Source organism: Dermochelys coriacea, chromosome 23 (genome assembly GCF_009764565.3).
Source record: "Dermochelys coriacea isolate rDerCor1 chromosome 23, rDerCor1.pri.v4, whole genome shotgun sequence".
Taxonomy (NCBI): Eukaryota; Metazoa; Chordata; order Testudines; family Dermochelyidae; genus Dermochelys; species Dermochelys coriacea.
This window is the reverse complement of record NC_050090.1, coordinates 11,668,798-11,684,140: the sequence shown is the minus strand read 5'-3', so window position 1 is coordinate 11,684,140 and position 15,343 is coordinate 11,668,798. Positions and strand designations below refer to the sequence as shown.

Here is a 15,343-nt window from a genome sequence, read left to right as displayed (position 1 = left end):
CGGACCTGGGGTGGGGAACCCATGTGGAAGACGTTCAGACCCAAGGTCTGTGGTCCGTATAGGACCTTGCCCTGCATATAAACACCTAGGAGCTCAGGCGGTACGGCTGGCATGCATGGCCTTCCGCTCACACCTGGAGGGCCGGGTGGTCAGGATTCTCACGGACAACACGGCCTCGATGTTCTACATCAACAGGCAAGGCGGGGCCCGTTCCTCTGCCAGGAAGCCCTCAGGCTGTGGGACTTCTGCATAGCCCACGACATTTACCACCGCTTACCGGGTGCCTTCTCCTCTCAGCCCAAGTGGTCTACACCTAGAGGTGGATTTTCCAAAAGTGGGGCACTCCCCAGGTGGACCTGTTCATGACAAGGCAGAATTACCGGGGTCCCCGCTTCTGCTCCAGGGGGGCATTGGGCATGTGCGCCATCTCTGATGCCTTCCTCCTGTCCTGCTCGGGCCAGCTGCTCTATGCCTTTCCCCTGATCCCGCTGATCGGCAAGGTCTTGGAGAAAATAAAAACGGACAGGGCCTGGATCCTCCTGATTGCCCTGGCATGGCCCAGGCAACATTGGTACGGGACTCTCATGAGCCTGGCAGTTGTCTTGCCATGGCTGTTACCGTCCCACCCAGACCTGCTCTTCCAGGACCAGGGCTGCCTCCTCCACCCCAACCTAGCGGCACTCTAACTCACAGAGTGGCTGCTCAGTGGTTAGGCCAGGAGGAAAGGACGTGCTCGGAAGGGGTTCAGCGTGTCCTGCTGGAAAGTAGAGGTCCCTCTACACGTCGGGCCTATCTGGTTAAGTGGTCTCGGTTTTCTGGCTGGGCAACTGATCAGGGCGTTTCGCCTGTGGCTGCTCCAATTCAGCTCATTTTAGGCTAACTCCTTCACCTTAGAGCCCAAGGCCTAGCACCCTCGTCCGTCAAGATGCACTTGGCGGCCATATCGGCCTTCTACCCACCGGTGCAGGGACACACAGTGTTCTCCCACGCTACTGGCAGATTCCTTAAGGGATTGGATCATCTCTTCCCATATGTTAGGCCCCCAGTCCTCCAGTGGGACCTGAATTTGGTGCTGACCAGTTTGATGGGCCCCCAGTTTGAGCCACTAGCTACATGCTCCTGGTCGCACCTCTCGTGGAATGTAGCCTTCCTGGTGGCGATCACGGTGGCGAGGTGGGTCTCAGAGCTCCAGGCCTTGATCTCTGAGCCCCCGTACGTGGTATTCCATAAAGATAAGGTCCAGCTCCAACACATCCTTCGTTCCTCCCCAAGGTGATCTCTGCCTATCACATGGGTCAGGACATTTTCCTGCTGGTGCTCTGTCCCACACCCAGTGGGTCCAGTGAGGAGCGCCACCTCTACATGCTGTATGTGAGATGGGCTCTGGCCTTTCACCTGGATGGTACAAAGCCGTTCAGGAAGTCTTCGCAGCTGTTCATCGCCTCAGCCGAGCGCATGAGAGGTCGGTCGATCTCTGCTCAGCGGCTCTCCAATGGGATCACCTTGTGTATTTGTATCTGTTACGACCTGGAGGGAGTCCCCCTGCTGCCAATTGTGAGGGTGCACTCGACTAGGGCGCAAGCCTCGTCGGCTGCGTTTGTGGCCCATGTCCCTATCCAGGACATTTGTAGGGCTGCCACATGGTCTTTGGTTCACAGGTTCACCTCACATTATGCGATAATCTCCCAGACCAGGGAGGATGCCGGGTTCGGCAGGGCTGTGCTCCGTCCAGAGAGTCTGTGAACTCCTACCCACCTCCAACAGATATAGCTTGAAATCACCTATTGTGGAATACACATGAGCAATCACTCAAGAAAGGTGCCAAGGGGGTGATGCAGGCAGGGATCACAGGCCAGCTGGAGGTGGAAGCCGACATCTCGATAGCGAATGAGGGAGAGTCGCTTGGGTGGGGATAAGACAGTTACCTTTTCTGTAACTGGTGTTCTTCGAGATATGTTGCTCATGTTCATTTCAGAATAGGTGTGCGTGTTCAACATGTGCACCGGTGCTGGAAGTTTTTCCCCTAGCAGTACCTATAGGGGAGCGCACCATGCCATGGCGGTGCCACTCCAGGGGTCACTAGGGACGCTCCCTCCCCAGGGTGCTGTCTCCCCGCTGCCCATCACACTTGGGAGGAGCTCTCCCTGAACCCCCACAAAGCCGCCTCATCCGCCGCCCAACTCCACCCTAAAACTCCCCTTTGCTGCTGTGTCAACAGATAACTCAACACTGGGTAGGGGGCTGATGAACTGAGACCCCTGCCGCCACGCGGACCAATATTGTCTCCCTGTCCCTTCCGTCTGCCTGTCTCCACCTGGTGTCTCTTGGCTTATACTCAGATTGTCGGCTCTTTGGGGCAGGGACCATCTCTTTGTTCCGTGTTTGTACTGCACCTAACACATCCAGGTCCTGGGCAGGAGCACCAGAACCTGTGTAGAAGTTGGGGGACCACTGGTGCTGGAACTGTGACTCCACCCCCTGCTCCACATCTCCCCCTAAAGCCTTGCCCCCTGGTCAGGCCAGAAGCTAGAGCCAGGCCATGGTAAGAGCCACCCAGGATGTCCAGGGTGCTCTAGGGAGCCCCGGACCCTCCAGCTGCCCTGGGTTAGGGGACCGGGGGGCCGAGAGCAGCTCCCAGCCTGCCCCCCAGGGCAGGTGGATGGTCCAGGGCTCCCAGGGCTGCTCTTACCACAGCCCAGCACTGGCTTCCAGCTTGGCCAAGGGGTGGGGCCCTGTGGCAAAGGGGTGGGGGGGCTAAGGGCCTCCTCAGCCACCCTCCACTGGGAAAAGCCTGGCACTACTGGCAGGGGCTGCACTACACAATGGGAGGAGCTGATCACCTGATCAGCCAGCTCCCCCACCACAAAGCGCAGCCAATGCCTGAGGCTTGTACATACAAGGAAAACAGCGGGCGCAAGTGGCCCTCTGTGACAGGGTTGGGGAAAACCCTGTCCAGTGCGGGACGAGTGCACCCCGTCACGCTCCTAACCCCAGTCTATATGCTCTCCCTTCTTAGTAGGGGAGTGCAGCCCAATGGCCAAAGTCAATAAATTGGCCCCAGTCGGCAGGGCAGTAAAACCCAGTGGCTACAGTCCGTAAGTTCGCTCCAGTGAGACAGGGTAATACGGCCCAATGGCCAGCGTCAATAGATTCGCCCCTGTTAGCAAGGGAATAAGGCCTAGTGGGTGAACCACTGGCTCGGGCAGGCTAGTCCCAGGGCTGGTGCACCCCTTTCTCCTGAGGCGCTGCCCCTCCCACACCCTTCCCTCCAAACCCAGACTCCCACGCAGCAGCCAGCCCCCCCACCCCAACCCCAGAGCACCGGGCGGGCATGTAGCCCCCAGCTGCAGAGCACAGGGTGGGCAGGCGGGTGGCCCTCCCCCAATCCCCAGAGCACCGGGCGGGCATGTGGCCCCCAGCCGCAGAGCACAGGGCAGGCAGGCGGGTGGCACGCAGACCCTCCCTTCCCAGCACCGGAGTGGCTGGTGGCTCGCAGTCCCCCCTGCCCCGGAGCGCTGGCAGCACTGCCCCAGTGCCAAGAGCACCCCCCCCCAGCACTGGGCAGTCCCAGCTACCCCATGTCCCAGCCGCCCCAGCCCCAGCAGGCTTCCTGTCCCAGAACAGGAGCAGGGCTGGGAAGAGGTGCTTTAAACGAGTGCATATGGTGGATTTTCTGTAACTTGAGGTCTTTAAACCCTGATTTGAGGACTTCAGTAACTCAGCCAGAGGTGAGGGGTCTGTTACAGGAGTGGGTGGGTGAGGTTCTGTGGCCTGCAATGATGCAGGAGGTCAGACTGGGTGATCACCATGGACTCTTCTGGCCTTAAAGTCTGTGAGTCTATGTCAAGGCTGGGGGCGGGGGGGGGGGGGGGGCTGGACATTTTCCCAACTAACTGTTTTTAAACGGGGAACCGGCGCCTCAGGGAAAGCCCGAATATGGAGTGAGGGGATCGACCTCCCTCCAGGGTTTTTCCACCAGAGTGGCAGCGTCAGACACTGAGCCATGGAGACTGGGAGAGCCAGGTCCGGGTGAGGTGTGAATGGGGAGGATGGGACACACAGAACCCCTGGGGGTTTGGGGAAGGTGGGAAATGGACGACAGATGCTGGTGTGGAAGAAGTTGATGCCAGAGCTAAGCATGGACTTTTTGTATCATTGGCATGGATTGAGCTTGGGACTCTGGATTCTCATAAACTGGTCCCGATATTAAACCAGCCCCCGGCTGGGGTATCATTCACCAGGGAAAGCCTTTGGGGGTTTTAAAGGGCCCTGAAGAGAAGAAAAATGGGGGGAGGCTGCCAAGAGAAGTTGCTCAGGTAGCAGCTGTCCTGTTACAAAGACTGTGAGGTGCTGATCCTCAGAGGTACCCAACTCCCATTGGATTTACAGGGCTCACTCAGCGTCGCTGATCAGAAAGCTCGAGAGGGGCTGATAAGCACCGGAGGAAAATCTCAGGGGCTAACTGGCTCTTGAAGCTAGCGGAGAAAAATGACCAATGGCTGGAAGTATTAGTCCTCACGTGGCCCTCATGGTCATTTGAGTTTGAGATCCCTGTCCTAGATGGTGCTTGTGACGTTGCACCCCATAATGCTTTATAGAAATATGCTTATGAGTGCAAATATGACATAACTGGAATATGTTTTATGCTAGATATGCCATGTAACATATCTTTGCAAAGGTTATGTTCTACTGAATGTATCCATCCTATTCATATGCATGGATCATTTTTATATCTGAAGTTATGAGCGTTGGCTCTATGCTTGCATTTAAAGTGTTTGCTGTAGGAATCACATAAGGCAGATTTGGTTAACAGCTTGTGAAGGCTTATTCAAGTAATGGGGAGTACTTAACTAACAAGGGACCTTGGGAGAGGCCAATCCACATCTGAGCTTTCCTGGGAATGCTCAAACTAACATGAAACAATGGTGTTGGCCTGCAAAAAGCTGAATCATTCATAGACATGTGACTTGTCCAGGTGACTGCAAAACTCCATCTTGTTGAGGGCATTTTACACAGAAGAAGAGAGGGGTTTCCATCCACAAGAGAGAGACTATATAAGCCCCTGGAAACCCTCTATTTTGTCTTCAGTTGGTTCAAGAGATAGCCTCTCCATCCCAAAGAGATGCCTGAAAGAAACTGGAACAAAGGACAGTAACTGCGGGGGTGTGAGTGATTGCTAGACCCAGACTAGGAAGGAGGCTAGTCTGTCAAAGAAGTTTATTGGAACATCTCTGATGGTGAGATTTACCTGCATTTAGTTTCCTACTGTATTAGGCTTAGACGTGCGTGTTTTTGTTTTATTTTGCTTGGTAATTTACTTTGTTCTGTCTGTTATTACTTGGAACCACTTAAATCCTACTCTTGATACTTAATAAAATCACTTTTTACTTATTAATTAACTCGGAGCAAATATTAATATCTGGGGGAGCAAACAGCTGTGCATAACTCTCTATCAGTGAACAATTGACGAGTTTACCCTGTATAAGCTTTATCCAGAGTAAAACGGATTTATTTGGTATTTGGACCCCATGGGGAGCTGGCTATTTGAGTGCTGGAGACAGGAACGCTCCTTAAGCTGTTTTCAGTTAAGCCTGCAGCTTGTGGGGGATGTGGTTCAGACCTAGGTCTGTGTTTGTAGCAGGCTACTGTGTCTGGCTCAACAAGGCAAGGTACTGAAGTCCCAAGCTGGCAGGGAAAGTGGGCTCAGAGGTAGTCCCAGCACATCAGGTGGCCGTCCCAAGGGCTTCTCTGTGACCCAACCCGTCACAGTGCTTCCAAGTTCTGTGCTGTCCTGCTATTCCTTGGCCTCCACTGCAGCAATGGAGATGCTTGGAGAAGCACTGTACCTTGCAGGAAAAGAAAGGATAAACTAAGCGAGACCCAAAGCCGAGTATCCATGAATGAGATCAGAGATTTCAGAGTAGCAGCCGTGTTAGTCTGTATTCGCAAAAAGAAAAGGAGTACTTGTGGCACCTTAGAGACTAACAAATTTATTAGAGCATAAGCTTTCGTGAGCTACAGCTCACTTCATCGGATGCATTTCAAGAGTAGCTGTCTGGAAATGGTTTGGTCTTGGGAACGTTCTGTTGTAGATATAAATTGGGATGATTTTCTGAATGCCTGTTCTTCCTATATAAAACGCAAGCGCTCTACGAACATCCAGCATGTGAAGGAACACTTCCCTGCTGTCGGCATGTGGCTTTGGGAAGAATACAGATAAGCAGATGGGTTGGTTGAGATGAAAGGCGGCAGCAACCATGGATATAAGTTATAGCTGTGGACCTAAGATTACCTTGTCTGTGAGGAATATGGTATGGGTGGGTTTACCATTAGGGCACCCAGCTCTCCCACCCTCCTTGCCAATGTGATTGCCACTAGTAAGACGACCTTCATGGATAAGTGTAACAGTGAACAGTTAGCTAGTGGCTCGAAGGGTTTGTCCATGAGAGTACGGAAAACACAGCTGAGGTCCCACATGGAGGGGTGGGGGGAAATCTTAGTGTGGGATAAGTATTCTGTATGCCTTTGAGAAAGCGTTCAGAGGGTGGGCAAAGACAGTGAGTTCATCTATCTTAAGAGTGGTAAGTGGAAATGGCAAATAAGTGCACTCTGAGGCCTTGTCTACACTTACCAGAGGATTGATGCTGCGGCGATTGATGCATTGGTGGTCGATTTAGCGGGTCTACTGAAGACCCACTAAAATCGACTGGCAATCGCTCTCCTGTATTCCACCGGATCAAGAAGAGTAAGGGGAGTCGATGGGAGAGCATCTCCTGTCAGTGTTGCGTAGTGTGGACCCCTCAGTAAGTAGATCTAAGTTATGTCGATTTGAGTTATGCTAGTCACGTAATGCAAATTGTGTAGCTTAGACAGACTTTTCCTTTTAGTAGAGACAAGGCCTGAGTAAACTAATGGAAAGCATCAGCATGTATTCGATATTGTGGGTAGTAGTGCTGATTGTGGGGAAACTTGTTTTCCCATACCGTGCAGGGACATATGTTTCCACTTGTGCCCGTACGTTTTCCATATAGTGAGTCATCGGCTGTTCAGTAAGATATCCTGTACTTCCCTGGTTTGTCATCCATGGATTAGCCACGCCTTGAGATGGAGAATCTGAATATTGGGGTAGCAGAGGCATCCCATGTCCTGTGTCACCAGGTAAGGCACAAGGGGAAGGGTCCATGGCAGTCTTGTGGCCATCTGATCCAGGTATGGAAATCACTTTTTTCCACCAAATGCATCCGATGAAGTGAGCTGTAGCTCACGAAAGCTTATGCTCTAATAAATTTGTTAGTCTCTAAGGTGCCACAAGTACTCCTTTTCTTTTTGAGATCAGAGAGTGTGTATGTCCCTGTGCCCGGAGCAATGCCCGCAGAGTGACTGCTGGACTCTCTGCCCTGCAGGAGGGCTTAGGTTACAGAGAGCATGACCATTTCACAGCTTGGTTTTATTTTAGGAATATCAGGCTTAATGGGTCTTTTCTTCCTTGCTTTTCTTGAAGCCTCCCTTGGAAGAGCTACGGAAGCAGATATTTTCTTAGCCCTTCATCCAAGGAGCAAGGGCTGGGGGATCTGCAAGTTAGAGCTTTACAAAGAACCTTTAACAAAGACATCTTTTCTCCCTACAGTGGCTCAGGTGTTGGAGTTCAATGAGTGTTTAGTGAAAAACAATCCAAGGTTTCAAACAGCCTAAAACCAAATCAGATCCTGTCTCAGTTAATCAGATGCCATTTCCCTGGTCACAAACCATACAGCCTTTCAGGAAAAACAGGGCAGGGGAGAGGTGGCTCTCAGAGGTGTGCCCAAGTGACTGACTCATTGACTGCTCTAAAGCAACAAGGGACAGACACAGAAGTAAGTAGGAAATTCTGCACCTCGCCAGCTGGATACTGAAATCTGGTGAGAGGATTCCCGTGACTGGCATGTTAAAAATCAGTGGTGAGAACCTATTGAGGAAGGTTCAGGAGCGCAAAGGGGGAAGGAATGTCAAAAATGGCATTACTTGTTTCTGAGTTACTGGCAACTCAGAAGCAATTTATCTTAAATGCTTATGGATCAATGTCCTAAAAGGTAACACACAAGATGGGCGACTATTGGGGTTGGCTAGAGATCCCCCAAACCATTTGATTTTTTTGGTTACAGTTTTGACAGAGATCCATGTTTATTTTAAACTAGTTTTAGATTTTTATTTGTTTGAATGTTCAGAGTTGCAGGAAATTATGATGGGGTTGGGGTGCGGGTGGGGGAGGGGGAGGGAGTCAGACCATTACTTAACATCAGTACATGCTGAGATTCAAAAAGTTAATGCTTTAGAAACCATTAAAAGACAAGTTATCAACATCACATGTCAAAATATAAACTAACTTTCTCTCAATCAACAACTCATACCTTACTATTCATTCACTAGTCTATTTATAAGAACATAAGAACGGCCATACTGGGTGAGACCAACAGTCCATCTAGCCCAGTGTCCTGTCTTCTGACCTTTGGCTGGGAGCTGCAGGGGCGGTGCCTGAGGACAGGGCAGTGCACAGACCCGCCTGGCCGCACCCCTGCGTAGGAGCTGGAGGGGGGACATGCTGCTGCTTCCAGGAGCTGCTTGAGGTAAGCGCCACCTGGAGCCTGCACCCCTGACCCCCTCCCATGCTCCAACATCCTGCCCCAGCCCTGATCCATCTCCCACATCCCAAGCCCCTGCCCAAGCCTGGAGCCCCCTCCTGCATCCTGAACTCCTCATTTCTGGCCCCACCCCAGAGCCTGCATCCCCCAGCCAGAGCCCTCACCCCCTCCCACACCCCAACCCCAATTTCGTGAGCATTCATGGCCTTCAGGCCAAATACTTTGCCCACCTGTCTAGAGCCTAATGTACAGCGCTGAGCACAACAGGATCCTGGCGTGGGGGCTGATTTAAGGAAATGGTTCTTAAACTTGCTAGGATTAAAGGCTTGTCATGTTAGCACGAGGCCCGGTGGGGCGGGGGGGAGTTATGCTGAAGGCTGGGAGGCAGCTGAATACTGTAAATCTAAGGAGATGACCTGTCCTCTGTCAGATATTTTGCACTTTCCTCATCAGCTACCAACAGAGAACCATGAACTGCTCCAGTACACCACAAAATTCTGTGAGACGGGAGTGCTGGGGGCCTTTAGCAATTAAGTTGTCATGCAATGCCTAAGCGGTTAGACCGCGTTTACATACAGGAATTAAGAAATATATGGTGCAAATCATGAATATTAATGCTTAATATTGTGGACTTCCCAAAAGCATCATATGGATCGGGCCAGCTAATGACCTTATTATAATCAGGGTTAAGGATCAAATACGGTTCATAGCCGTGCTGTTACAACAAGGAAGGATATAAAATACCACCCCCACTTCCCATTTCTTTGGCTTTGTCAGATCCCAGAGACAGTGTAAACGGAATCAGGACCTCCCTTCTGGTTGGCACCGCTTTCTTCCCCCTCCATCTCTGCTTCCAGTGGTCCCCGTAAGCTGTAAGTATGCGCAATGCAGGACAGGAAGTATGAGCCATGCCGGAGCCTACTTTACTGTGCTTATTCTAACCGTTCTGTGTATTGATCCTTGCCCAGGATATTGTGCGAATTAAATACCGTTTCTGGGTGTGTTTCACCAGCTGCCATCTTCTCAGTTAACTGTAAAGTAAGAAGAACAGGAGTCCTTGTGGCACCTTAGAGACTAACAAATTTATTAGAGCATAAGCTTTTGTGGGCTACAGCCCACTTCATCGGATGCATAGAATGGAACATATAGTAAGAAGATATATATATATACATACAGAGAAGGTGGAAGTTGCCATACATAAAAAAAAAACTTTTGTAGTGATAATCAAGATGGCTACAGAAGTTTTTTTCTCTTGCTGATAATAGCTCATCTTAATTAATTAGCCTCTTACAGTTTGTATGGCAACTTCCACCTTCTCTGTAAGTATATATATATATATATATATATATATATATCTTCTTACTATATGTTCCATTCTATGCATCCAATGAAGTGAGCTGTAGCCCACGAAAGCTTAAGCTCTAATAAATTTGTTAGTCTCTAAGGTGCCACAAGGACCCCTTTTCTTTTTGTGGATACAGACTAACACGGCTGCTACTCTGAAACTATAAAGTAGCCGCCCAGGAAAAGAACCTGTCATTTGTGATAGGGGCAGGTCACCCCCCAATACACAACCCGGTCAGTGTTCAGGCTGTCAGAGGCAGAGATAAGAGAGAGTTCTGCCTGGCCGACCCTACTTTGAACCATGTGACCCTAGAAACCACTGTGGCTCTGTCTCTGTCCCTTTGCCCTGAGTTCCCGGTGCGTGTCTCTCTCTGCAAAGGCAGGTTCTTCAATCAGCCAGCTGGCATCTTTCCCCTCGGTTCTCCAGCTGGGGCCTTTGCTCGGCTTCCCTGCAGAGACATGGGGAAAAAATCCACTTCCTCTTGCTTGTTGGTTGCTAGCTCATTGTCTTTCCAGCTTCTTCATTGATCTGGGTCGGTTTCAGCCAGGCCTTTTACTGACCCATTGGTTCCATCCCAGACAGCGGCATGACCTGACACCCCGAGTTTCTCGCTCTGCCCCAAGAACTGGTTATAGGCCGTGTACATTACAGAGCAAGGTAAAGCAAAGAGGGAAACTGAGGAATGCCTACACATATTACCAAAATTCCCTTTCCAATAGAGCAGGGCCAACTGACACCAGCTGGGGACCAGGGCCCACTGACTGCAATGCGGCGATCCTGCTTTACACCATGTGGGGGTCTGGCCCCACATTTCCTTGATGGGGACGTGTATTTATCTGGGCACTGACCGCAGAGGCCTCATAAAGTTTCCTGAGGGTGGTGTGGGACGTGCCGGCCCAGGGAGGTAACTTGCCCAGGTTTGAGCCGAGCAGTGACTCACCTGCCCCACGCTGCTGTCCGGCCGGGAGCAGGAGGAAGTTTTCAAAGCCCCTGTTCAGCTCCCCACCCTGTTCCCTGCCCCCAGATCCCAGTGTCTGTGGCCAGCAGCTCCAACCCTACAGCCCCTCCCGGTCTGCCAGGGGCCAAACAGAGCAGGGCTGGAAGCCTGTCGCACCGGGAGCGGGTGTGAGCATCTGTCAGCAGAGACACGGACCCTTAACCGTGCACCATGGAGCCCCAGGTGAGTCCCACCTTTTCCCCACCACCCCTGCCTCATGGAGCCCAGGGGAGCCCCTTGACCCACACCTACCTCTGCCCCATGGAGCCTCAGGGGAGTCCCCCTTCTGCCCTCTAACTACCCCTTCCCCTTGGACCCCCAGGTGAGCCCCCCTTCCTCCAACGCTCCTGCCCCATAGAGCCCCGGGGAGTCTCCTCTGCTCCCCACCATCCATGTCCCATGAAGCCCCAGGGAAGTCCTCCCTTCCCCCACCTTCTCCTGCCCACAGAAACCCTGATGACACCCCCCTATGCCCCACTGTTTGCTGACCTATTGAGCCCCATGGGGGTATCCCCTGCCCCCTCTCCTGTCGGTAGCCCAGCAGGGGCTAGTGGTTGTGGGTCGAGGGGCTCTGGGTTGTGCCCAGGGCTCGGGGGTGCTGACGCTGTGGAGTCCTGTTCAGATGCAGGGACAGATGCCCAGGGCTGGACTCCTGCTGCTGCCCCTTCTCCTCTGCTTCGGGCCAGAGACCGCCAGGAGCATTGACCCGACCGCGCTCCAAAAAATCGTGGATCATGTGAACAAGTGAGTGACCAGCCTGGGGTTTGTCTCTGTCCTTCCCTGCCTCTGTAGCCCAGCTGCAAAGGGCAGCAGAGAATGGCCCTGGTTCAATCTCACCGATTTGTAGGGATGCCCAGCAAAGGTCAGGGGGGCCCCAGTGGGCCCAGCTCTGCCCAGACCCCACCTGAGAGCAGGGGGCTGCTATTGTGCCAGGCACTAGATACACCTGAGGGCAGAGAGCACCCAGCATGCCAGGGATGCACTGAGCCCTGCATTAGATCATACACCGATTCTGGGGGCGAGGGGGGAGGTGGAGCCCACAGCTAGGAGGGGCGATTCTGGGGCTGCAGGGGTAGGTGGAGTCCAGAGCTGGGTTGGTTTTTCAGGCCTATTCCCCTTTCTCTCCCTTTCACTTGGCGTCTCTTGGCTCAGTCCCAGGAGCCTGGTGCGTCCTGACCCCTCTGTCTCCTGCCCTCTTTCAGTAACGGCGGAGTCAACAAGCAATACGCCTTTGCCACCACACTGCCCCATGCCACCTGCAGCAACCCCCAGCATGTGGCCACCTATCTGCCCATGACCCAGCTAGCAGACATGAGAAAGAAGATTGGCCCGTTTGGTGCCCTGTACAACCCGCCCAGCGGGAACATCGTGGCCGCCCGGCCAAAGGAAGTGATTACACCGAGTGGGTCATACACAGAGCACAGCGAGTGGCGTCTTCTCTCCGGCCCAAACAGCCTTGTGGCCCAGCTCAAGGCCAGGACCTACGGCCAGAACAGCTGCCTGATCTTATTCACCTTCAACTCGCCCTGCTCCACCAAGTGTCTGCGCAAGGCTGGGCGCTCCAACATTGTGGGGATGACCAGCGCTGCCTTCTCGGCCATCGACAACAACTACAAGGCCTTCGTGTTCCAGAAGATCTTCAGCTATGACTTGAGGCCTGTCGTGACCCGCCAGGACCTGCTGCAGGCCTGGCACCGGCTGCGTGACGTGCCCCTGCTGCGCTGCGACAACAACGGCTGCCAGGACTGTGCTCCGGTGGACCCCCGAAACAACCCCTGCCTGGCTGGGAAGACATAGATGACAGAGCGGAGCCGTAAGCCGTGTGTGGCTCTTTGTGCCACTGGCCTCCCTCGCTGCCCATGCACTTCTGGCTCGCTGAGTGTAACAGAAACACATCCCAACCGGGCACTAAGCTGCAAGCCAGAACCCCATTCCAATGTGTTCTCCAATCTAGAACCCAACCCACAGGAGTGCTCCAATCTAGAACCCTATTCCCGGGCATGCGCTGGTTTAGAACGTGATTGACAGGTATGTGCCAACCTAGAACCCCTTCTAGAGTGTGTTCCCATCTAGAACCCCATGCATGGACGTGCTAAAATCAGCAATTTAGAGCCCCATTGCTGGGTGTGCTCCAATGCAGTACCCCATTCCCATCCCTGGGTGTGCTCCAATCTGTGATCTAAAAGCCCTTCCCTCTCCCCAAGTGTGCACCAACCCAGAATTGCCACCCCCACAGTGGGCCTCAAGCTCTGTTCTAAACCTTCATCCCCCACAGTGCGTCAAGCTCCAGTCGAGAACATAGCTCCCATCACTCGGTGTCTCTGAGCTGCAGTCTAGAACCCACATTCACCCAGTGAGCTCAGAACTCTGATCTAGAACCCAGCCTCCAACCCTGCACAAGGCCCGGGGGAGGGGGCAGTGGATGGGAGCAGGGCACATTGGGCCCGATGATAATATGATGGGGCTGGATCAGAGGGGGAAGCCCCTTAGACAGATGGTGGTGGGGGGATTCCTGGGCATGGACCATAGCCACAGTGGGGCAGTGGGGATCTCGGAGCGCGGGGTCCGTCAATGGGGGGCTGCTTTGGGGTTGTTCCATTCTGCAGGTGATGCTTTTTGCTGATTCTCTGATGTGCGATTGCCGCCAATAAAGCTTCTGAGCATCCTGGGGCCTCACATCTCTGTCCGTGCGTCCTGGTCTCCCATCTCCATCTGTGCGTCGAGGGTCTCACATTGCCCCTGGAGGTGCTGGGTCCCCATGGGCCGCACCTCGTCAAGCCTGGCTCCCAGCTGGCAGCCTGCAAGGCAGATTGGGTTTTACTGGGTCCAGAACCCCCATCCCCTGCTCCTTGGGCGGGGATCCCCTGAGCAGACAATCCCGATACCCCGGGAATAGGGGGTTGTGACTCTGTACCCCAAAGCAATACCCTGTCATGGTTTGGGGTAGCTGAGCTCTGTAATGAGAAGGAGACAGGACGTGGGACAGACCCCGGCACAGTCACTGTGCCCCGTCCTCACCGGGGCCCCTGGGAGAAAATTCAGCCAGAGGAACCTCTTCAAGATCCCAGAGATTCCTGGGAGCTACAACCAAAACTGCCCGAGGACGTAAATCCAGAGCACTCTGTACCCATCTATCCATTTAATGGGGCACCACAGCCTGGGAGCCAGGACTACTGGGTTCTATCTCTGGCTCTGGGATGGGACTGTGGTCTAGTGGTTAGAGCGTGAGGAGGGAGACTGGGAGTGAGAGGTGCTGGGTGCTGCACAGACACGGTGAGAAAAAGCTGATGGCCTAAAGCCAACCCTGACTCTCTAACCAGACACAAGGGAGTATGATTATCCCCCGTTCATACAAGGGGAAATGGAGACACAGGCAGGTTAAGTGACAACCCAAGGTCCCCTGGGGGCAGGGATCCCCTCCCCTTGGCCCTGAATCTCCAGCAGCTGGGAACCCCCCAGTGACTCCATCCCTGCTTCCTGGCTGGGTGAACCCTCTGCTGGGCCCAGCGCTCAGGGCAGAGCCTGGCTCTGAGTGTCCCATTGGCATGGAGACCCTCTGTGGGTCTGGCTGGGTGTGGGGCTGGAGCGGGGATGCCGAGCCAGGCCCCAAATCTGCAACAATGATCTCCACAGAATCACTGGGATCCGACCAGTTGGTTGGCTCCGATCTGGAGCAAGATTGGGAGTTGTAGAACCTTACATCTGCCCATCTGGCACTGGGGATGGTGCATCCAGGTTCCAGATTTGGATTCCATCTTTATACAGAAATAACCTCCTGGCCTCGCACCAACACTGACAGCGGAGGATAACAGCTCCCCCCACACTGTTGGGGCTGATGGAGATGGAGGTTCCGGGCACAGGGAGCTCTGAGTTGACACACAAACAGGAGTGAGAAAGGGAGACACAAACCCCTCCCTGTGTGTCTGTAACCTACCCTTAGTGCCCAGACCCAGGGACAGCGCCAGGGCTAACAGACACCTCACTGCATCCACAGGGAACCTGTGGGCTCGGTTTTGATCTCAGCCTCCGGGGTCACTCTGGAGTCACCCCTGACTGCACTGAGGGCAATACCAGGAGGCTGAAGTGAATTTTGGTGTGAAGATTCAGGGCTCAGTGCGTCTTTTCCCCTCCTCCCCCCCACCCATCCTGTCCTTAATAGTAAAGTTTCCCCAGTCCCACAGATATTCACAGCCCGACACCCTGCTTCACCCAGCCAGCCAGCAGCCTGGAAAGGAAATGACTCATTAGGGACCAGATCCTAGAGCAATTGGATCCTGCACCCTTGTATCAGATCCCCCCCATGGACACACGCTCTGTTCTCAGATCCCTCCCCACATGGGCACACACCCTCATCTCAACCCCCGCCCCCCATGGACACACCCT

General features: G+C 53.5%; 1 protein-coding gene across 3 annotated transcripts in view; it reads left to right on the top strand.

Annotated features, from left to right (window-relative positions):
* Positions 1 to 13,624, top strand: part of LOC119846933 — a 323,834-nt gene extending 310,210 nt beyond the window's left edge. The window contains exons 1-4 of one of the 3 annotated variants that reach the window (XM_038381181.2): positions 9,027 to 9,490; positions 10,988 to 11,143; positions 11,583 to 11,704; positions 12,163 to 13,624. In XM_038381181.2, coding sequence (XP_038237109.1) covers positions 11,132 to 11,143; positions 11,583 to 11,704; positions 12,163 to 12,757 — 729 coding nt within the window. In that variant the 5' untranslated portion in view covers positions 9,027 to 9,490; positions 10,988 to 11,131 and the 3' untranslated portion in view covers positions 12,758 to 13,624. Of the gene's footprint in view, positions 1 to 9,026; positions 9,491 to 10,054; positions 10,621 to 10,987; positions 11,144 to 11,582; positions 11,705 to 12,162 lie in introns of those variants that run through there. The other 2 variants (XM_043501227.1, XM_043501228.1) reach the window with 2 other exon arrangements.
* Positions 13,625 to 15,343: the final 1,719 nt, after the last annotated feature.